General features: G+C 45.9%; 1 protein-coding gene across 1 annotated transcript in view; it reads right to left on the bottom strand.

Moving 5' to 3' along the window:
- Nucleotides 1–1,452: 1,452 nt before the first annotated feature.
- The window catches only part of MATN4 (matrilin 4), a 38,135-nt gene continuing 20,804 nt past the window's right edge, over nt 1,453–18,783 (bottom strand). The window contains exons 2-11 of the mRNA XM_033153429.1: nt 15,435–15,556; nt 14,359–14,931; nt 13,546–13,668; nt 11,849–11,971; nt 11,121–11,243; nt 9,949–10,071; nt 8,101–8,514; nt 5,613–5,765; nt 4,265–4,369; nt 1,453–1,651 (exon numbers count right to left, since the gene is read on the bottom strand). Of these exons, the coding sequence (XP_033009320.1) occupies nt 1,596–1,651; nt 4,265–4,369; nt 5,613–5,765; nt 8,101–8,514; nt 9,949–10,071; nt 11,121–11,243; nt 11,849–11,971; nt 13,546–13,668; nt 14,359–14,931; nt 15,435–15,510 (1,869 nt within the window). The 5' untranslated portion in view covers nt 15,511–15,556 and the 3' untranslated portion in view covers nt 1,453–1,595. The remainder of the gene's footprint in view (nt 1,652–4,264; nt 4,370–5,612; nt 5,766–8,100; nt 8,515–9,948; nt 10,072–11,120; nt 11,244–11,848; nt 11,972–13,545; nt 13,669–14,358; nt 14,932–15,434; nt 15,557–18,783) is intronic.

Genomic DNA, 18,783 nt, shown 5'->3' with positions numbered 1-18,783 from the left:
AAGCCAGGGGCTTCCCCCACCACCATGACTGCCAATGACTCCCTCTTGAGCATGGGCGACACCATTTTGGTTACCTAAGACAGTGTTTTTCAACCACTGTTCCGTGGCACACTAGTGTGCCACGAGATGTTGCCTGGTGTGCCGTGGGAAAAATTGAAAAATTACTTTATATATAGTCAATATAGGCACAGAGTTAACATTTTTAACATTTTCTAATGGTGGTGTGCCTCGTGATTTTTTTCATGAAACAAGTGTGCCTTTGCCCAAAAAAGGTTGAAAAACACTGACCTAAGAGGCAACACTCACAGCCTAGCATCATAAATTGATGGAGTGACTATAGTAGCAGCTACTTTGAAATAAGCCCCACTGAATTCACTATGACTTTCTAGTAGTAGTTTTCAGTTTACTGTACAGTATTCACTTTATTGCCAAGTTTGCACAACTGGTGAGATAAGGATTGAGCAAAAGCAGTTAAGAGACTTTCTCCTTTAAGGGGTAAATGGGGAGTCGTGACATCATCCATCAGCCATTGCCATAGAATTTAGACTGATGTGAGATGGAATCCAGCAAAATCTGGAAGATCTCATGTTCCCCTTTCCCTTGCTGTAGGTACCAGCTTACTTATTATTTTCCAAGGGTCCACACTTGAAAAGACAACAGAAGCCAATTAGAAATCTTCAGCAAGTTTATTGGGTCCATTTATTAAAAATTTACATATAAAAATGATTGTTTAAAAATAAGACTACCCTGCCCTGCTTTTCACACACATATTTATATATATAACTTTTTTTAAAAAAAAAAACTGTTTCTTTTTCTTTTTTTAAAGAGGAGGGAAAACAACAAATTCTCCATCAATACTGTCAAAGTCAAGTTGTGGAGTGGGAGCAGAGTATTCCAATCAGAGATGGCCCAGTTTGGGTTTGTTTTGGAGCATCTTATTCTAACTTACATATTTTAAAATAATATTTCCTTTTTTTGAAAAGCAGGTATTTGTGTGCAACTGAAGCAGAAAGCTGTAGACAAAGGAGCTGATGGGGCTGCTTTTCACAGTGGAGGATAACAAAGGAGAAAGCAGCACGGTGTTCAGCTTGAAAATGTGAGAAGCTGCCAATGTCTCTCCCTCCATAAGCAAGCCTTTTCTTAAAAAAATGAAAATGAAATATGAAATTTAGCAAGGAAAGGGATTTCTTTTTTCAACCAGGCATGTTGAGGTCCGAGGCCCTTGAGTTCTCCGCAAAGCCCCAGGAGAGACTTCATTGGCTGCCAACTAACCCCGGTCGCTCTTGAAGATGCTGTCTGCCTCACTTCCTGCGTCTTCTCAGAACCATCCACCCGTTGGGGGCTCAACCAGTTCCGACCATCCATTTCAAGCCAAGGCAGGGAAAGTATTCCAACACAGGGTTTCTTTGGTTTTTTTTTAAAAAAAGTTTTTTGTCTTTGTTTTTTTTATTATTATCTAGGCAAGTATGGAGCAGTTTCAGCTTCCCCTCAGGCTCGTGTTATATGAAAACCAACAACCATTTACAACAGGAACGCCAATGATGAGTTAACAGGATGTGTCTGCGCCTGTAAGGTGAGGTGTCTCTCAGCCCCGATCATTTTCTGCCAACCTGGTTTTCCAGCTGGTCAATTCTGGCAGTCATCTGAGCAAGTGGCTGCGTTAAGGAAACCAGCGCACGCAAGATGGTGTGAACAGCCATTCACAACTTAAGGCAGGGGAAACTAACCCCCCACTTTGGTGCCTGACACACACACACACACACACCAACAACAACAACAACAACAATTTTTTCCTGTCTCCCAACTATTATGTATTTATTTGCTGGCTGCATTTCTACCTGATCTTTTTCTCCAAGGAAGGAACTGAAGTTGGCTTACTGTCAGGGGCTGGACTGAGCAGGAATGGTGGGGAGCGCCGCCCCCCTTTCTCCTGAATCTTCCCGAGAACAGGAGGATAGTGTAGATTTAGAACAGTGGTTTGCAGAAGGACATAGTTCATAGTCTGCAGAGGGCAGAAGCTGGGAAATACTGGAAGAGGAACAGCAAGAAGGAGAAGCACCAGGGGAGAGACATCTGACAGACTCAGTGTCCTTGGAAAGCATTCCTGGACCCCCCCCCCTCCCAGGACTAGGCAGGCATTGCGGGTAGTAGAACAGAGAGCTCAGAGGCAGAAAACTCAGATTAACAGGGGTGATGTTGAATAGGAAAGAGGTAAGGGGGTGGGACTTGGAGCAATGCCATTATTTAGGGAATACTACCTTCCTTCGTCACTCTCTCTGAATTATTGAATAAATTGCTTGGTTAGAACTTTTATCATTTCTCTGCTTCTTGGCTGCTACCGTGGGAAGGATCTGATTCCTCGAAGCCTGACACTTACGTGGTTAACTCACCCTCCTCATTTAATCCCCAACACCTTACTTTGAAATAAATCTGGCGGGAAGGTAAATGGCGTTTCCGTGCGCTGCTCTGGTTCACCAGAAGCGGCTAAGTCATGCTGGCCACATGACCCGGAAGCTGTACGCCGGCTCTCTCGGCTAGTAAAGCGAGATGAGCGCTGCAACTCCAGAGTTGTCCATGACTGGACCTAGGGGTCAGGGGTCCCTTTACCTTTACCTTACTTTGAGGTAGGTTAGGCTGAAAGGCAGCAAGCCTGAACCAAGGTCACCCAGTGAGCTTCATGGCCAAGTGGGGATTGGAACCCTGGTTAGACACAGAACGCTGATGGGGATGCAAATCCCCGTGTGATGGCCTGGGACTCGGGCTCAGACTCGGAACCAGAGGAGTCTCAGTCTGCACCAGATCATCTGCCCCAGACATCATCTTAGCTAAGTCTGGTGCCTGATCCTGAAGAGTCCCAGTCTGCACAAATCCCCCTGCAGCTGGGCCGAGTCAGGGGCCTGAGCCGGTCCTGGCTCCAGATGCGGAGATTACCTCGTTGCCTTCAGCTGGGCCATCACTTACAGCTGTTCCACCACCAGTTTGGTCAGGGGAGCCTGAGGCGGCCCCTGGGTCCAGTAACCCACCGGTGTCTCCCAAGCTGCGGAGACTCAGGTCTGAGAGAAGGAGAGACCTGAGTACTCGCAGGAGGAGTGCTCGCCTTTGGGCGAGACAGGGAGGTGAGTCGCCGGGGAATCGGGATTGGCCGTTGCCCCAACAAAGATAAAAGGCTGTCGGACCCCACCCCAGGTTGCGGGAGCAACATTGCTGTAAGCCAGATCCTGCACCTGTCCTTGACTGGTTTCCTGCCCTGTGTCTTGCCCTGGCTCTGTCGGACTGACCCCTCACTGAACCTTCGGATTCTGGACCAGACCTGGACTTCATTTCTTGGATTACCCCCGGGCCCAGCACACACCCCTTCTGTCCAGGTAATCAGATAATTATATGATGAATGGAGAGGCACAACCCTTTCTCAGCTCAGCTAAAGAATGGGGACTGTGTGCATGTGCCTGCCTGAATGAGCACGCAGGGATGTGAAAGTGTGTCCATGAGTGTGGCATGGCTACACCCACCACTGACATGTGAACCCTGCAGAGTTGGCTAAGGGTGAATGTTCACCCTGCAGGGGCTTTTTCCCTTCATGGTGGAGTCTTCGCCATTTCGGGCAGCTGGCTTTGGGAACAAAACCATGAAGACAATTCAAAATCTCATTAGGATAGCGTGCAGAAATGCATTACCTTGCGGGAAACTACTTGGGGGAAAAAAGGTGCATATATTGGAAGAAATTCACACAGAAATGTTGGCAAATTTTCATGCCTTTTTTTTTTTTAAAGAATCCACAAAATGATGCAAAAATGTGGGGACCTGAATTTAAGGTTATAAAAATGAGAAAACTGAAAGTAACAGGTTCACTCATGCCTAGTTCCACCCCAAAAGCATGATTTTAGCCTAACATAATCAGAATGAGTGACAGTGACTTGCATAGGTCATCGAGTAAGCTTCATAGCTGAATGGGGCTTTGGGCTTGGCTTTCCCCACACCCAAACCCATCCATTCTAGCCGCTGGACCACATTCCCACCCCTGAAGTTATTGCTTGTCACAAAGGTGGCATCAAGAGCACTCAACTTCAGCAGACACTCTGTTGCGCCTGGTGAGCACTTCCCCCAATACTCTGCCCTTTTAGGCACAATTTGCCCTCTAAAACCCTGGGGAATGGGATACTTAAAATGAGAATCTAAATCCTTCCAAGAAAGGGGGGGGGGAGGCAACATAACAAATGTTTCTGCCCGCTTTCACTTTTTGCGAAGGTTATACCAAAAAGGATATTTTTATCAGTGAGGTCTTCCAGGATTGCAAGACTGTTTGTCTGGAACTGTACCAGGGCCTCACATTCACACGGGTTGCGGAATTCAGTTTCTCCCTTGCCTTCCTCTGAAATAACATAAAATATATTAGAAACATATTCAGATCAGCACTATCGACACTTGATAGCACCAGAGGCCCCTGATTCCATAGAAAACCTTCTTTGGTCTGATGTGATCATCACCTTGCCACTGACTTCTGCACAATGTCTGGGCTAAGTTGGTTAACTGAAGGCAACCAAAATGTGAAATGCAGTTAGCTTTCTGTGATTAAAAAAAAATTGTCCAAGGGCTGCAATGAAGAACTGAAAGGAGTCGGGGGAACAATTCTCAAATTGCCACAGGCTCCTGTTGTGAACTTAATTGACATACTGCATACGATATCTGCAATGCTCTAACTTTCTGATAGGGAAAAGCCTTATTTATTATTATTATTATTATTATTATTATTATTATTATTGAAAGTCTACCCCTTACCATCTCTAAGTCTCTGTGCTATGAGGCTTATTCACACATGCACTGAACAGGGATACAAGCTGCCTCTGCAGGTGTAGAATTGTTAATGTGACCAATAATAATAATAATAATAATTTATTATTTATACCCCGCCCATCTGGCCGAGTTTCCCCAGCCACTCTGAGTGGCTTCCAATCGAGTGTTAAAAACAATACAGCATTAAATATTAAAAACTTCCCTAAACAGGGCTGCCTTCAGATGTCTTTTAAAAATAGGATAGCTGCTTATTTCCTTGACATCTGATGGGAGGGCGTTCCACAAGACGGGCGCCACTACCGAGAAGGCCCTCTGTCTGGTTCCCTGTAACCTCACTTCTCACAATGAGGGAACCACTAGAAGGCCCTCGGTGCTGGATCTCAGTGTCCGGGCTGAATGATGGGGGTGGAGACGCTCCTTCAGGTATATAGGACCGAGACCGTTTAGGGCTTTAAAGGTCAGCACCAAGTGTGTGCTTGTTGATTTATACAGCTCAATTGTTGTGCACATGGCCACACAGATTCCACACCTGTGGAGCACCACAAGTGAAGAATTGTACCGCAGCTCAACCACTAGACATGTTCACATGATACACACTGAACACAGGTTCAGGCTGTCTCTACACAGCTTCCCCCTTTCTTTTAGGGGGATACTAAATTTAGCGTTAAATGACCTGGAAAGCGATGTAATGTGAGACAGGACACAGGATCGTGTGCAGAATGAGCTATTTGCTCACAGGATTTACTGGAACACGGCATTCAAATATCTAACGGTAGAAGCACAGTGGCAAAGGTTGCCGCCCAGATTCCGCCATCGCTTACCAGGACAGATGTTGACTTTGAGATTGTCGACAATGTTAGTCATGGTGTTGAAATCTGCAGAGTACGAGAAGTGCTTATCTACTGGCTCAGAAGCAATCGCTCTCAGTTCCTCTTCAACAGCTTTGCCGACTCCGACTGCAAACATGGTAATTCCTGCAGAACCGGCAACATGTACAGGATACAAGGGTTTCAGTTTTGGGGAACTCAGGCAATTTGTTTGAATCTCAATAGCCAGTGCTATGGGATGCCATTCATACACAGTGCATGAAGACAGAACCAATCGTTTCTCAGAGAGGGAGGAGTTCCAGAGCTGGGGTACCACCACCAAGAAGGCTCTCCTTTGCTGATGCAGCCAGGAGAGCCTTCCTGGCCAGTCTTCATAGTTGGTCAGGTCTGCATGGAAGTAGGTCTCTCGGGTATTAGTAGTCACTATTATTATCACTATAATTTGTGGATTTCTATACTGCTTAATGCCAAACTAGGCTTCTGCACAGTTTAGAAGTACAGAAACCAAAGGCACAAACATTAAAACGCAAAAGATCCATAATTAAAATACACAATAAAACAATCCCATTAAAATATGAACATCCATCGCTGAAATATGCAATAAAACAATTCCATTAAAGCAACACAGCAATTAAAGCAGGAGACTCAGGTCAAGAGACCCAGGGGATGACTGGGCAATGAGGTGCATCATCGATAGCTGGTGGAAAGCCAATACAGATGAGGCCTCTCTTGTTTCTGTAGCACATGTGTTCCATAACACCAGTGCTACCAGTAAACAAGCCTGCCTCTGCATCACCACACGCTGGTCATAATTAGGATGGGGCAAATCTAACACCCCTTCGCCTTCTTAACCTCAGTTCTTGCACCAACCACAGAGCGCTCTTCCAATACCTCCGCCCACAACATGAGGGAAGGGTTCGTGACAAAAAACAACTGAAGTGGGAGAGAATCATGGGAGTTCTATGGGACTGGGTCAATAGTGGAGTCCAGATTAGGAGCCCTTGAGGTCCCAGGATACAAAATGGCTCATCCCTGTCATGTAGGCAATGAAGTGGAATATCACGCAAGAAGAGAGTGTTATAGACAGGAGAGCACAGAATTAAATAATTAATATTGTGTGTTCAGTTTGATCTGCCTTGCTCTGTCCCATCGTGATCATGCTCTTATCCACCTATGGGAAAAGAACAAGTCTGGAAAACCTGGAACCAAATGACTGAAAAACAGAAAAAGACACAACTTTCAATGAGAAGTAAGCTGCAGCTTCCAGGCATAACATTGGCAAAGGATGAAAACTTCTTTTTCCTCCATTTCTTGTTTTGGGTTTAAGCTGCCTGTCCTCTTCTGGGCAGGGATAAGGAAGGCTGCTGGACCTTCCCTTTTCCTCATCTCTTGGGAGTTCAGCAACTGACTAGAAAGCAGCATAACCGCCTCACTTTTTCTACGCCCTGTAATTTGACACTCCTCTGCATTTTCCTTTTGGCAATAACAGGAGGAAACGAGAGAATTCGCTAATTAGCCACAAATTCCTTACACTGCTCAGAAATACAGAGGCAGAACAAACTGGCTGGAATGCTCTAGCAAACCTCTGGCCAGCCTGGTGCCAAGAGCAATGGAGTTATTTGGCTCAAACCCTTAGAATGCAGGCACTGCCATGCCAGACAGTCGTCCTATAAAGTAGCTCAGCCCTGTCTGCACTGCAGCTTTCAAACTGGTTTCAAATAAACAAGCATTCCCTCTCCCCATGAGATCCTGAGAACTGTAGTTCTGTGATGAAGGGGTCTCTAACAGAATCCTCAGCAAGCCCAACTGGCTACAATTCCCAGCATCCTTTCAGGGAAACCATAACAGCTCATGAAAGAAACCTATTAGAATTTGTAGGTGCTAGAAGGAGGAGAGAGAAGGGAGCGTCTCTTGGTGGTACAGCATGTCTGCATGCAGAAACTCTAGGTTCAATCCCTAACACATGAGTCGGGAATCTTTTCCTGCCAACTGGATGGATCCCACACTCCTCTACCCCTGATGGACCATGTTGCCACATGGGAGAGGGGCTGCCCATCTGTCAATCACCGGGCTTCACAAGGACATCAAGGTGACAACTTCTAAGGGGCTAGCAGGGGGGGGGGAATATTATCTCAACCAGCTTCAAAATTTCCAGAAATCTTACATCTCTCCTGGCAGTGGCTTTCCATGGTTTCTTTCAGACAGCCCTACTTGGAGATAATGGAGACTGAACCTGGGACCTTCTGCATGTAAAGCAGGTGTCCTACCACTGAGACACAGCAGCAATTCATAGTCCAACCTCTATGGTCAGAACATACCTAGAGAAAAGAGTTGTATGGCAAAATGCGTACAGTTAGAGATCAAGTGCTTTAACTGATTGGAGAAATTCAGAAGCAACCTCCTTTCAGCTCCTCACCCATGAATAAAAGCTCCGCAATACCTATAGACAGATCCTAGTTACACATCCCTGCTGCATCCTCACCTGACTCCTTTGCTCTTCTCGCCCACTCAGAGATGTCATCTTGAGAGCGGCCATCTGTGAAGACCAGGCCCACTCTGGGCACATTCTGGGAAAGGGGCCGGGCCCCTTCTGCCTCCGAGAAGCTGTGCTCCAGCATGTGCTTGAGGGCCAGGCCTGTCATGGTGCCCTTCTCCATGTACTGCACCCTCTGCACCGCTTTCTTGACGTCAGCCACCGTCGTGTGCTTGTTGAGAGGGAACTCCGTGCGCACACGGCTTGAGTACTGGACCAGCCCCACGCGCGTGCCATGAGGGGACACGTCCAGGAAGTCCACAATCTGGTTCACAAACTGCTTCACCAGCTCGAAGTTCTGAGGCCGGACGCTCTTGGAGCCATCGATCACCAGGACCAAGTCAATGTGCCCAGCTTTGCACTCTATAGCCCAAGGAGAAAAGGGGAGGCGAACGGAGACAAGCGTTAGCCTTTTCTTCTGAAATAGCAGCAAAGTGAGATATATGGTGGATATTGGGCCATCACCCTCAAGTTGCTGAAAAGTCCAGACTGGGCACCTCCAAGCTTCACACAGTTGGAGAATTCCCTCACAATCCTGTAGCACTTCTGCTACACTTTACAAGACCTTTGGAAACCCAATCCCAGTACAACTACAATGTACCTCACACACACGATTTTCAGCAGGCAATCTCTTGTGCCTTGCCTCTTGCATCACCAGCATTCTGGTTCCTCAGCAAACCACACAGACAAACTGTGGGTCAACAGTGCCCTCTTGCTACCAACTGACACCACAGCCTAATTAGGACATGCAAATCCCTCTGTGAGATTGGGTTACAACCTGACATCCTGGATATTGTTATTATAATTACTATTCCTTTTAAAGTTACTTTTAAGTACATCATTTAAAAAAACTTGAAAATGAACATGAAGTAAATTTCATACAAATACAATACTGATACTGTTCATCTCTACATTTTAGCCAATGTTTTTCAGTAAGAGATTATGGTAAGCACAACTTTAGAAAGTTAAAAGCCAACCTGAGGTTCCGGAAGGTAGCAGTTCTCTTGGCAGAATTGTATGAAAGGAGACCAGCTCCCCCTGAATTTGTTCCTATAATACATCAGGTACTCTTGCTCTTAGATAAGATGTTAATTTCGTCTTTATAGAAAAATGCTAAACTCTGATAAACTGCTCTTTCCAACGAGGGAGTACTATGTCTTTTCATCTTTGGGCAAATAATTTTTGTGCAGCTGTTAAAATATGAGACGCAAGTACTATGTGTTCCTTCTATATAGGAAGTGGTGTGTGTGTGTGTGTGAATACAACAGCACCAATGCAAGAACTAGTGGTACATCATGATTCAGGATTCTGCTTAGTATTTTAATGATCTCACTATTCTGAACACCTCATATTAACTTTATTTATTTAATCTTTTGCTTCCTGTCACATATTTTTGCAAATAATACACAAACTCCTCTGTTGAAACCTTAGATCCCATGATACAGGAGGCATTCTGTCTTCTCTGAGGCCATTGCCACCCAACTCAGCAAATCCAGTCTAATAACACACAGCAACTAATGCATCCTTCAGCTCCTCCTAACCAATCATGCATTTCTGTTATGTGCCAACTGGGGCACTTTTTGTTGTATTTTCAAAAGTATCTCTGAATGTGTGTCCATCTAAGAGATATCAGGAATAGTGATCCGTCAGGATCAAGACATCGCCACTTACCTGCCTGCCATCTATTTGAAATACTCTGTGTCATGTGAGTTGTCATGGCTAGGAATCTGTTTCAGGTATCAAAGAGGAGCCACGCATGAAGAACATTCCATAGCAAGGGAAACCCCTAATACTCACTGTTGCATGTCTTCTTGTCTGCCTGGAGCTGCTGACCCTCTGGGCAAAGACAGTGGTAAGAGCCTGCAGAGCTGACGCACTTAAATTCACATCCATGCTCTACGCTATTGCAGAGGTCGCTGGCTGAAACACAAATCATGGGGATAATTTCATTTAGCTACGGAGTTCAGCATGTTGCACCAGGCGGAGAACCATTAGGATCATATGGTGAAGAAACTATAAACTATGTTCTCTGCTGCTCCCAGAGGGGAGGACCAGAACCAACGGAATCAAATGACAAGAAAGGCAATTCCAACTAAATTTTGGGATTTACTTTCTGACAATAATAATAATAATTTATTTATACCCCGCCCATCTGGCTGGGTTTCCCCAGCCACTCTGGGCGGCTTCCAACAAAATATTAAAATACAATAGTCTATTGAACATTAAAAGCTTCCCTAAACAGGGCTGCCTTCAGATGTCTACTAAAAGTCTGGTAGTTGTTTTTCTCTTTGACATCTGGTGGGAGGGCGTTCCACAGGGCGGGTGCCACTACCGAGAAAGCCCTCTGCCTGGTTCCCTGTAACTTGGCTTCTCACAGCAAGGGACCCACCAGAAGGCCCTCGGCACTGGACCTCAGTGTGCAGGCAGAACGTTGGGGGTGGAGACGCTCCTTCAGGTATACTGGACCGAGGCCGTTTAGGGTAAAAGGTGTTCAAAAGGGGAACAGGCCAACATGGAAGGTGGTTGACTCTCCTTCATTGGAGGTTTTTTAACCAGCTGGATGGATTATTTGGTTGTAATTCCTCCATTGCAGGGGGCTGGACTAAATGGCCCTTGTGGTCCCTTCCAATTCCACAATTCTATGGTTCCAAGGCAAATTAGAAAGGCAATATTGCCTTTGGTTATGTTGATCACCAGGATTCTCCAGCACTCTAAGCAACATGTTTTATACTGAAGTCACAGCCCATAAATCCAGTGCATCACAGTCCTTTCCACCAACTCTATGGGTGTCTTCTTTTGAGACATCCCAACTCATTTTCAAAACAGTCATTTGGCAAACCTAGTAATGAATCATAGCCAGATGTCGCACTCTACGTTTTAGCTCACTTGTTTGCTTTTCTTTTTTGCTCACCCCCCACGCACCAATGCATATGGTGTCCTCCGCCACAGCAACACAATGCAGCACTTACCCTGGCATGACTTGCCATCACCCTGCAGGGTGTAACCATCACGGCACCGACAATAGTACCCGTTGAGGATATTCACACAATCATGCTGGCAGCTGTGGTTGCCGAAGTTGCAGAAATTGATCACTGGAAGAAAGTGAGGGGGAAATGCTTTCGAGGTGATCAGGACTCATTGCTCTTCCCTCCTGCAAAATGTCTCCATTCCTCCTAGATCCCAGTTCCCTTTTAATAGCTACCAACCCAGCCACCCCTTCCCTAATATTATGAATAATAATTGTTGTTTGTTTGTTTGTTTGCTTGTTTGTTTGTTTATATATATCCCGCTCATCTGGCTGGGTTTTCCCAGCCACTCTGGGTGGCTTCTAATAAAAGATTAAAAATACATTAAAACATCAGTCATTAAAAACTTCCCTAAACAGGGCTGTATTATGGCATACAGAGGCAGAAAAGGGCAGCCAAAATTAACAGGGGGCTGGAGAAACTCCCCTATCAGGAACGACCACAATGTCAGGGACCAAGAGATGACATGATCTATTATGATGGCAATATACTAGTTCCATGCCTCTTGATACCAATTGCTGGGGGTGGGGGCAACAGTGGGGGGAGTCCTGCTTCTGGGCTCCGCAGGGGAACCTGATCAGCCACTGTGAAAAAGAAGATCCAGTTCTAGAGAGGTTTCTTATCTGATCCAGCAGGACCCTTCTTATGCCCTTAGATGCAAGATTACTCACTGCTACATGTCTTCTTGTCCTGGTTGAGCTGGTAGCCTGTCCGACAGCGGCAAGTGTAGGAGCCGAGAGAGCTGACGCATTGATGCTCACAACCGTGTCTCCCATCAGCACAGGCATCGATGACTGCAGAGGTTTAAAAAAAGGACATGTCATGGTCTGGGCAAACAAAAGCCATAGGTAAAGCTTGTCCACCCTTGTGTACTTGGGCACTGGGAGTGCCACCAGAGGGTATCAGGTACAGTGATTTATGTTGATAAGAAGCTAGGGGGTAGTAGGCAGATCTGCTGGTTTTTGACTTCTCATTTTTCCAGTTCCGTCCTCCACATTTCCTCTTCGTTTTGCAATTCATTTATTTTTGAAGTCTTTGTGAAAATTCATCAGCATTTTTGTTTGGATTTCTCCTAATATATGCACTATTGCATGCAAATTTTGCCCAAAATATGCATTTCTAAAAAGCAATTTACCCAAATCCAATGCACATCCGTATGCTATTTCCCCTTATACTCCAGGATGTGCATTTTTGTCCACATTGCTCAGCCAGAAAGCTTCACTGCAAAATCCAGAGAAGTGCATTTTCATTTATAAATTGTTTTGGAAACTGCAGACTAGGAAGGTTCCTCCTTAAATGTTCACTGAATCCAATTTCTCTCACATGCTTACAAGAGGTCACAGGCACAGGCACATTCTCACTTTCACAGAATAACAAAATTGTAGAGTCGGATGGGAACCCAAGTGTCATCAAGAATCTTTAACCTTTTCAGACTCAGGACCCACTTTTAACCAAAACATGCATCTGGGAAAACTCTTCTCAGTCTTTTACCATATATTTGCATGTTGGTATTGCTGCTGTTGCAACCCGCCCTGGATCAGCCAGTGATCCACGAGGGTCCTGACCCACCAGCTGAAGTCCAGTGATCCAGCACCACAACCTACAATGCAGTTATCACAGCTGTTTCTCTTATTTCTTTCCTGCACAAGATGATAAAGAGTCTGGAATCCAAGCCTTGTGAGGAACGGTTGAGGGAGTTGGGGATGTGTAGCCTGGAGAAGACTGAGAGTGGTATGATAGCCAGCTTCAAATATCTTAGCACCTGTCGCATGCAAGATATGAGCAAGCTTGTTTTCTGCTGCTCCAGGGACAGGACACAGATCAATGGATTCAAGGAGGCTCCAACTAACCATGAGGAAGAACTTCCTGATAGTAAGGACTGTTCTACTGTCCACCTTAGAAGGTGGTGAACTTGCCTTCATTGGAGGTTTTTAAACAGAGGTTGGATGGTCATCTTTAGCTGTGATTCCAGTATTTCAGGAGGTTGGATTAGATGACCTTGGGATCCCCTCCCAACTCTACAATTCTATTATCTATGTAGAATCTATTATCTACAGATCCATTTCTGAGTCTCCCTCCCACCCAGCACTGCTTGTTTTACAAGGGATTCTTACACAGAATAAACAGTCTCGGCTAATGAAAGCCACATTTTTTCCATATCGGCACATGTTCAGCTTGCATCCACATTATACAGATGGTTCATTGTTGAACCTTATTACTCGTTGGCAGATCAGCAATGACACGGTTGCAAAACAAAATTCATCCAATGTGCAAGTTGCATTGTAATCTAGGCTTAGGAACTGGGAGAATTACTGTCCATCTCATCAGCCCTAATAACTGTCTGACTGAATGTACTGATCTTACTTACTGGAGCACGTCTTTCCATCAGCATTGAGCTTGTATCCTGGGTTACACTGACAATAGAAGGAGCCTGGGACACTGACACAAGTGTGCTGGCAGCCGTGATCCAGTTCTGTGCACATATCAACACCTGGAAGATGCAAGATGGCACAAGGTAAATAGGGGTTCGCCCACTTACATTACACATGAGAATGGATATACCAGGGTGAAGACAGAGAGTAATGTTTTTAGTTAGTGGGGCCAATTTGGAAGTTTGGAAGCATATCTCTCTCCGGGCTAAGCACTGCAGTGCGGGTGGGGGGGTGATATTACAGGCTGGTAGCAGAAGCTGGCTGTGCACAACACTGACTGGCTGGTGCCTGTGGCGCGACCAGGTATGTCTCTCTCCCCCTTGTACATGCAGCAATCCCCAGAGCATTTTGTACACTTAAAAATGTTTTAAAAACTTAATAAGACAACGGATGAAGGGATAAACCCTCGCAATTGCTTTAGATTCACATTTATAAACGGGGCAGGCAGATTGTCCGAAACTCGCAGAGAGCGGCCAAGACTGATGGATGAACCAGCATTTGATTACCCCTGAATCAATTCACTGGCTTACATCCACCCCATCTCCACCTCTATTACAGGTTGCGGGCAACACAAGAAGCAAGAACGCATGTACAACGCTTGAGTTATCTTCTATCCTGGTAACCTCAAAGGGGGAGTATGCCATCCTACCCTTCCCCTCATGTTCTGATCTCACACTGAATCACTTTTGAATGTCAACAATGGCCACGAGAGGTGGCTTGACCACCCTGCCACTGCCGCCATCACTCACCGCACAGCTTGTCCTGGAACTGCTTGCCGAACTGTTGGATGAGGTCAAAGGACTCCACCAAGAACACATGCTCCTCCAGTGGGGGAGAAGCCATGGCCCGGAGGGAGTTCATGTCTGCCCGCTGCACGCCCACGGCATAGATTTCAATGCCGGCTGCTCGTGCCTGAGCTGCCACATCCGTCACGCGGTCCTGGGGCCGCCCGTCAGTCACGATCACTGCCACACGAGGGATCTTCTTGTGAAGTGGCCGCGCCCCCTCCTGGGTGGTAAAGGCCACGTTCATGGCATACTGGATTGCCAGCCCCGTCATGGTGCCTTGAGCCAAGGGGACAATGGCATTGATGGCCTTCTCCATGTCCGCCCGGGTGAAGAAGGACTTGAGAGAGAAGACGTTCTGGACCTGGCTGGAATACTGGATCACCCCTACCCGGGTGGCGTTGGGCCCTATATCCAGGTTGTGAATGATGTCAATCATGAAGCGCCGCATGGTCTCGAACTCAAAGGGGCGGACGCTGCGTGAGCTGTCAATCACAAAGACAATGTCCAGGGGGCCAGTCTTACACTTTGTCGTCCCTGGAGGAGGGAAATAAGAGAGATCTCATTTCACAACTTTCTCTACCAAGGTGGGGGAAACCTCTGGCCCTCCCAAGTATTTGCTGGAATCCAGCTCCCATTATCCCTGACCATGCTGGCTGGGACTGATGGGAGCAACATTTGCAATTTGTATGCCACCTTTTCCCTCTAAGGAGCTCTGGGTGCCGTACATGGTTTGCCCCCTCCTCATTTAATCCCCACAAAAACCCTGTGAGGTAGGTTAGGCTAAGGGGCAATGTGATTAGCCCAAGGTCACCCAGTGAGCTTCATGGTCTCCCATGTGTGCATGGTCCAGTATAAATCCAACATTCGTGCACTTTTATTATGTCAAGGACATGCTGCAGAATACCCCCTCAAAAAACCCAGAAGTGATCATATTCCCTTCGTGAGAATTAATTCACGGGGTACTCCTTGCTATGATTAATACAGCTCTGATTCAATTGGTATCTGTTGTCTATATATCTTTTTGACTGGCAGCTTACCTAAGAGTTTCGGTCGGGCTTCCAATGCTGTAAAGGCAAAGAGGAGGAGAGGGGCAACGTATAGCAGCTTCATCATTCAGTTTTGAGATGGCAGAATCCCAGGAAGAAGTCTAGAGGATTTTCTGGGGGGAAAGAGAGAACTTCCAATGAGATTCTGCAACGTTTCCTTCACTTTTTCTGCACTCTATGCTGCTTTAAGCTGCAAATGCTTACCATGTCTACTCAGAAGTGAATCCTATTCAAATCAATGGGGCTTGCTCCCAGGTAAGTGGAAGAGTAAGGACTGCAGCCCAACTCCAAAACCAGAATTTTGAAGGTAAGTGTTCCAACTTGCTATGAACTGGGCAAGTACAAACGACAGCACAATCCTAATGATGTTTTACTCAGAAGGAAGCCCCACGGAATTCAGCAGGCCTTACTTCCTGGTGAGTGTGTACTTAGGATTGAGACCACCACCATCATCTGCTTTTGATCTGTGCTGGGGGAAACAAGCAGACACAGATCCAGTGCCTGGATCCATTTTGGAACACAACATACAGTAAGTATCCACGCCCTTTCAGCAACTCTGCAAATTTCAGCACGTTGGGCTCCAAGTTACTGAACAAAGTACGGTACTCTTAATGCAAGGGCATTTCACCCCCACCCCCACCAATTTTGTGGTTTAGTAGTATTGCTGCAGAAATACTGTGTTACAGTTCCCCATCCATAAGGCACTGTAAAATTGCAGTCTGCCTTTCAGGCACAGAGCTGTCCTGGCAGCTGGACAAACCTTGTTTCAGCATATAAACCGGGAACAATTTATTGAGGACAGGCGCTCTTTTCAGCCTCCTTTGAGTCAAGCATCTTGCTTATGCCTCTGAAGGGCAGAAGGAGACTGTGCAAAAAGGAAAAGTCCAACGGGCAGCCCTATACTCAAGATGCTATTCTATGGAAGGAAGTTACCACCCTTGAGTATCAGAGCCAAACTGCACATAATGTTGGTCACGTACGTAGCTGTGCTCTTAAGTGCAGGGGCTGTTGGTGTTTTGGCAAATGGCTAGCATGGGTTACCTGATCCAGATCGGAACCCTAGTGTGGGGAGTACAGTGATTTAACCCACCCTTTGCACTCCCCTCCCTCTGCTAACATCGTGCGATGCCAGGCAGATATGACCCTGGCCAAAGCCATGTGGCTTGCATTTGGCACCAAACTTAAATGGCACTGAACACAAGCTGGGAGCACACTTTGCCTGCCCCACATCGGATGTCGCATGAACCCTGGCAGGCCTAATTTGGTCCATGGGCTGGCGATCCTTCCCCATGTTGTAAATCAAGCAACAGAGCAACCCAAAGCAAGGAATAGGATCAGCATCAGACCCTTCCAAGAACAGGAACTTTCAGTGGGAAAAGAAGGGCTAGCAAGGGGAGTAATTTGAGACATACTGAGGTGAGGACAATGCAAGGATGGGCACCGTGCCCAGCTTGGCAAGAGTAGATAGGTTATCTGATCTGGAGTAGCAGAAAGCAAATAATGAGCAGTGCTCTGGAGATGAAATGTGACAGAGATAAAAGAGAAATTGGATGGCCCCAGCTCTTTGCTTCAAAGGATACAACTCTACCAATTGTTAAGGTCATGCCACTGGGCCATGAATCACACTCTCCCTACCACAGAGGCATAGCTCTCCTGTGATCAAATTCAGGATAAGCTTCTAAGTACGGTATCTTGCTAGAGAACCTTGGATGGTTTTCATGGAAGCATATTCAGGGTGCTGCTCTCAATGGACTCACAGACAGCAACCAAGCATTTCAGGCTCTTTTGGGGATGGAAACAGACAGACAGCCATTCTAAGGCCCTGTTTTTGGGGGCCAAGAATGAGCTATGTGCCTGCATGTAGCAGCTGAATCCTACTAGGCTTTACCTACTTAAATTGCAGAGTTGGGAAAGGTTCAGAAAAGGACAACCAAAAGGATCAAGGGATGGAGCTACTCTCCTAAGAGGAAAGGTTGTAGCATTTGGAATTTGGAAGGTTAACTACAGGCATCTGGTTGGCCACCGTGAGAACAAAGTGCTGGAGTAGATGGACCACTGGCCTGATCCAGCAGACTCTTCTTATGTTCTTATGTAATTGTTCCGCAGCATGGTGATCAAATTCATTTGGGTTGTTTTATTAGCTCTTCCTGCTAAATAAATTTACCGAAGAAGGGGGAGCACCATTGTGCAATGCTCACAAAACCACAATTCACATAGCAATGGTAGCTGCAATGGTAGCAGCAGCTTGGGGGGAGAGCACTGCATTTTCACCAGAAACAACTTTTGATATCTAAGAGGAGGGGGAAATGCAATTTTGCTACAACAGAAGCATATGGAAAAATGACCCAGATAGCTCCCCACAAAAGCTGCTAATATTTAGGATAACTGCAAACTGTCCCCAAAAGACCCCCAGAGTTTAATGACATCATGGAAATAGTGGCTTTGGCCAAAAATCATGGCTGAAATTGCTTGCAAACCCATGAGGTTGGGAAACGGTTTTCCAGCTTTCTAATAAGAGGGACAAGCTTTGAATTCTATATTATTATTTTTTAAGATGTGGTGTTTTGATATATCCACCAGGGGCCACTGCAATGCAAAGCAGCTTAGCCTGCTGGTTTCCTTGCTGGCTCTAGGGAGGATTTGTGAATGGGGGAGGAAGAGTGATACCCCGGCAAAAGGCAGTCAAAGGGAGCCAGAGGTGTAGGAAGGTCAGGTGGTGCCCGGTGCGGAAAATTTCTTGTCACCCCCCCCCCCCATTGATGTCCCCCCCCCTGCAAAAATGGTTTTCCGTTATTTCATATTTTCTTACAAAGGAATAATAACAAGTAATAGTAATAATAATAAAACTTTTATTTATATCCCACCCTCCCCGGCTGAAGTCGGGCTCAGGGTGGCTAACATCAGATACATAACATTGGTATAAAATCAAACAATAATTAAATTACCTCCTAAAAACATCTCAAAATCAAATTAAAAGTCTAATTAGATGGCTTTCCACAGGGTTAGGGTTGGGAACAGTAAGTGCTCCACTGAACTGAAATTTCAGCCTTCACGACATAGGAAAACAGCCAAGTAAACAGCTACTTTGGTGGAGGAGGGTCAAGATATTAACTGATTTGCCTGAAATTTCATATATAGGTATATAATCCCTAGTATAGTAAGATAAGACCTTTGGAGCAGATATTTTTAAAAAAAATTATGAACACTCTAGTATTTTTATGAACCACTCTAGTAGGGTAGTAGGCCTAATTGTTCCTTGATAATTTGTCACCCCTCCATTATGGAACCTGGGGCGAACCGCCCCCTATGCCCCCCTTGCTACGCCCCTGAAGGGAGCTTC

This window comes from Lacerta agilis, chromosome 6, assembly GCF_009819535.1.
Source record: "Lacerta agilis isolate rLacAgi1 chromosome 6, rLacAgi1.pri, whole genome shotgun sequence".
Taxonomy (NCBI): Eukaryota; Metazoa; Chordata; class Lepidosauria; order Squamata; family Lacertidae; genus Lacerta; species Lacerta agilis.
Note: the sequence above shows the minus strand (reverse complement) of the source record. Positions and strands in the feature narration are given on the sequence as shown.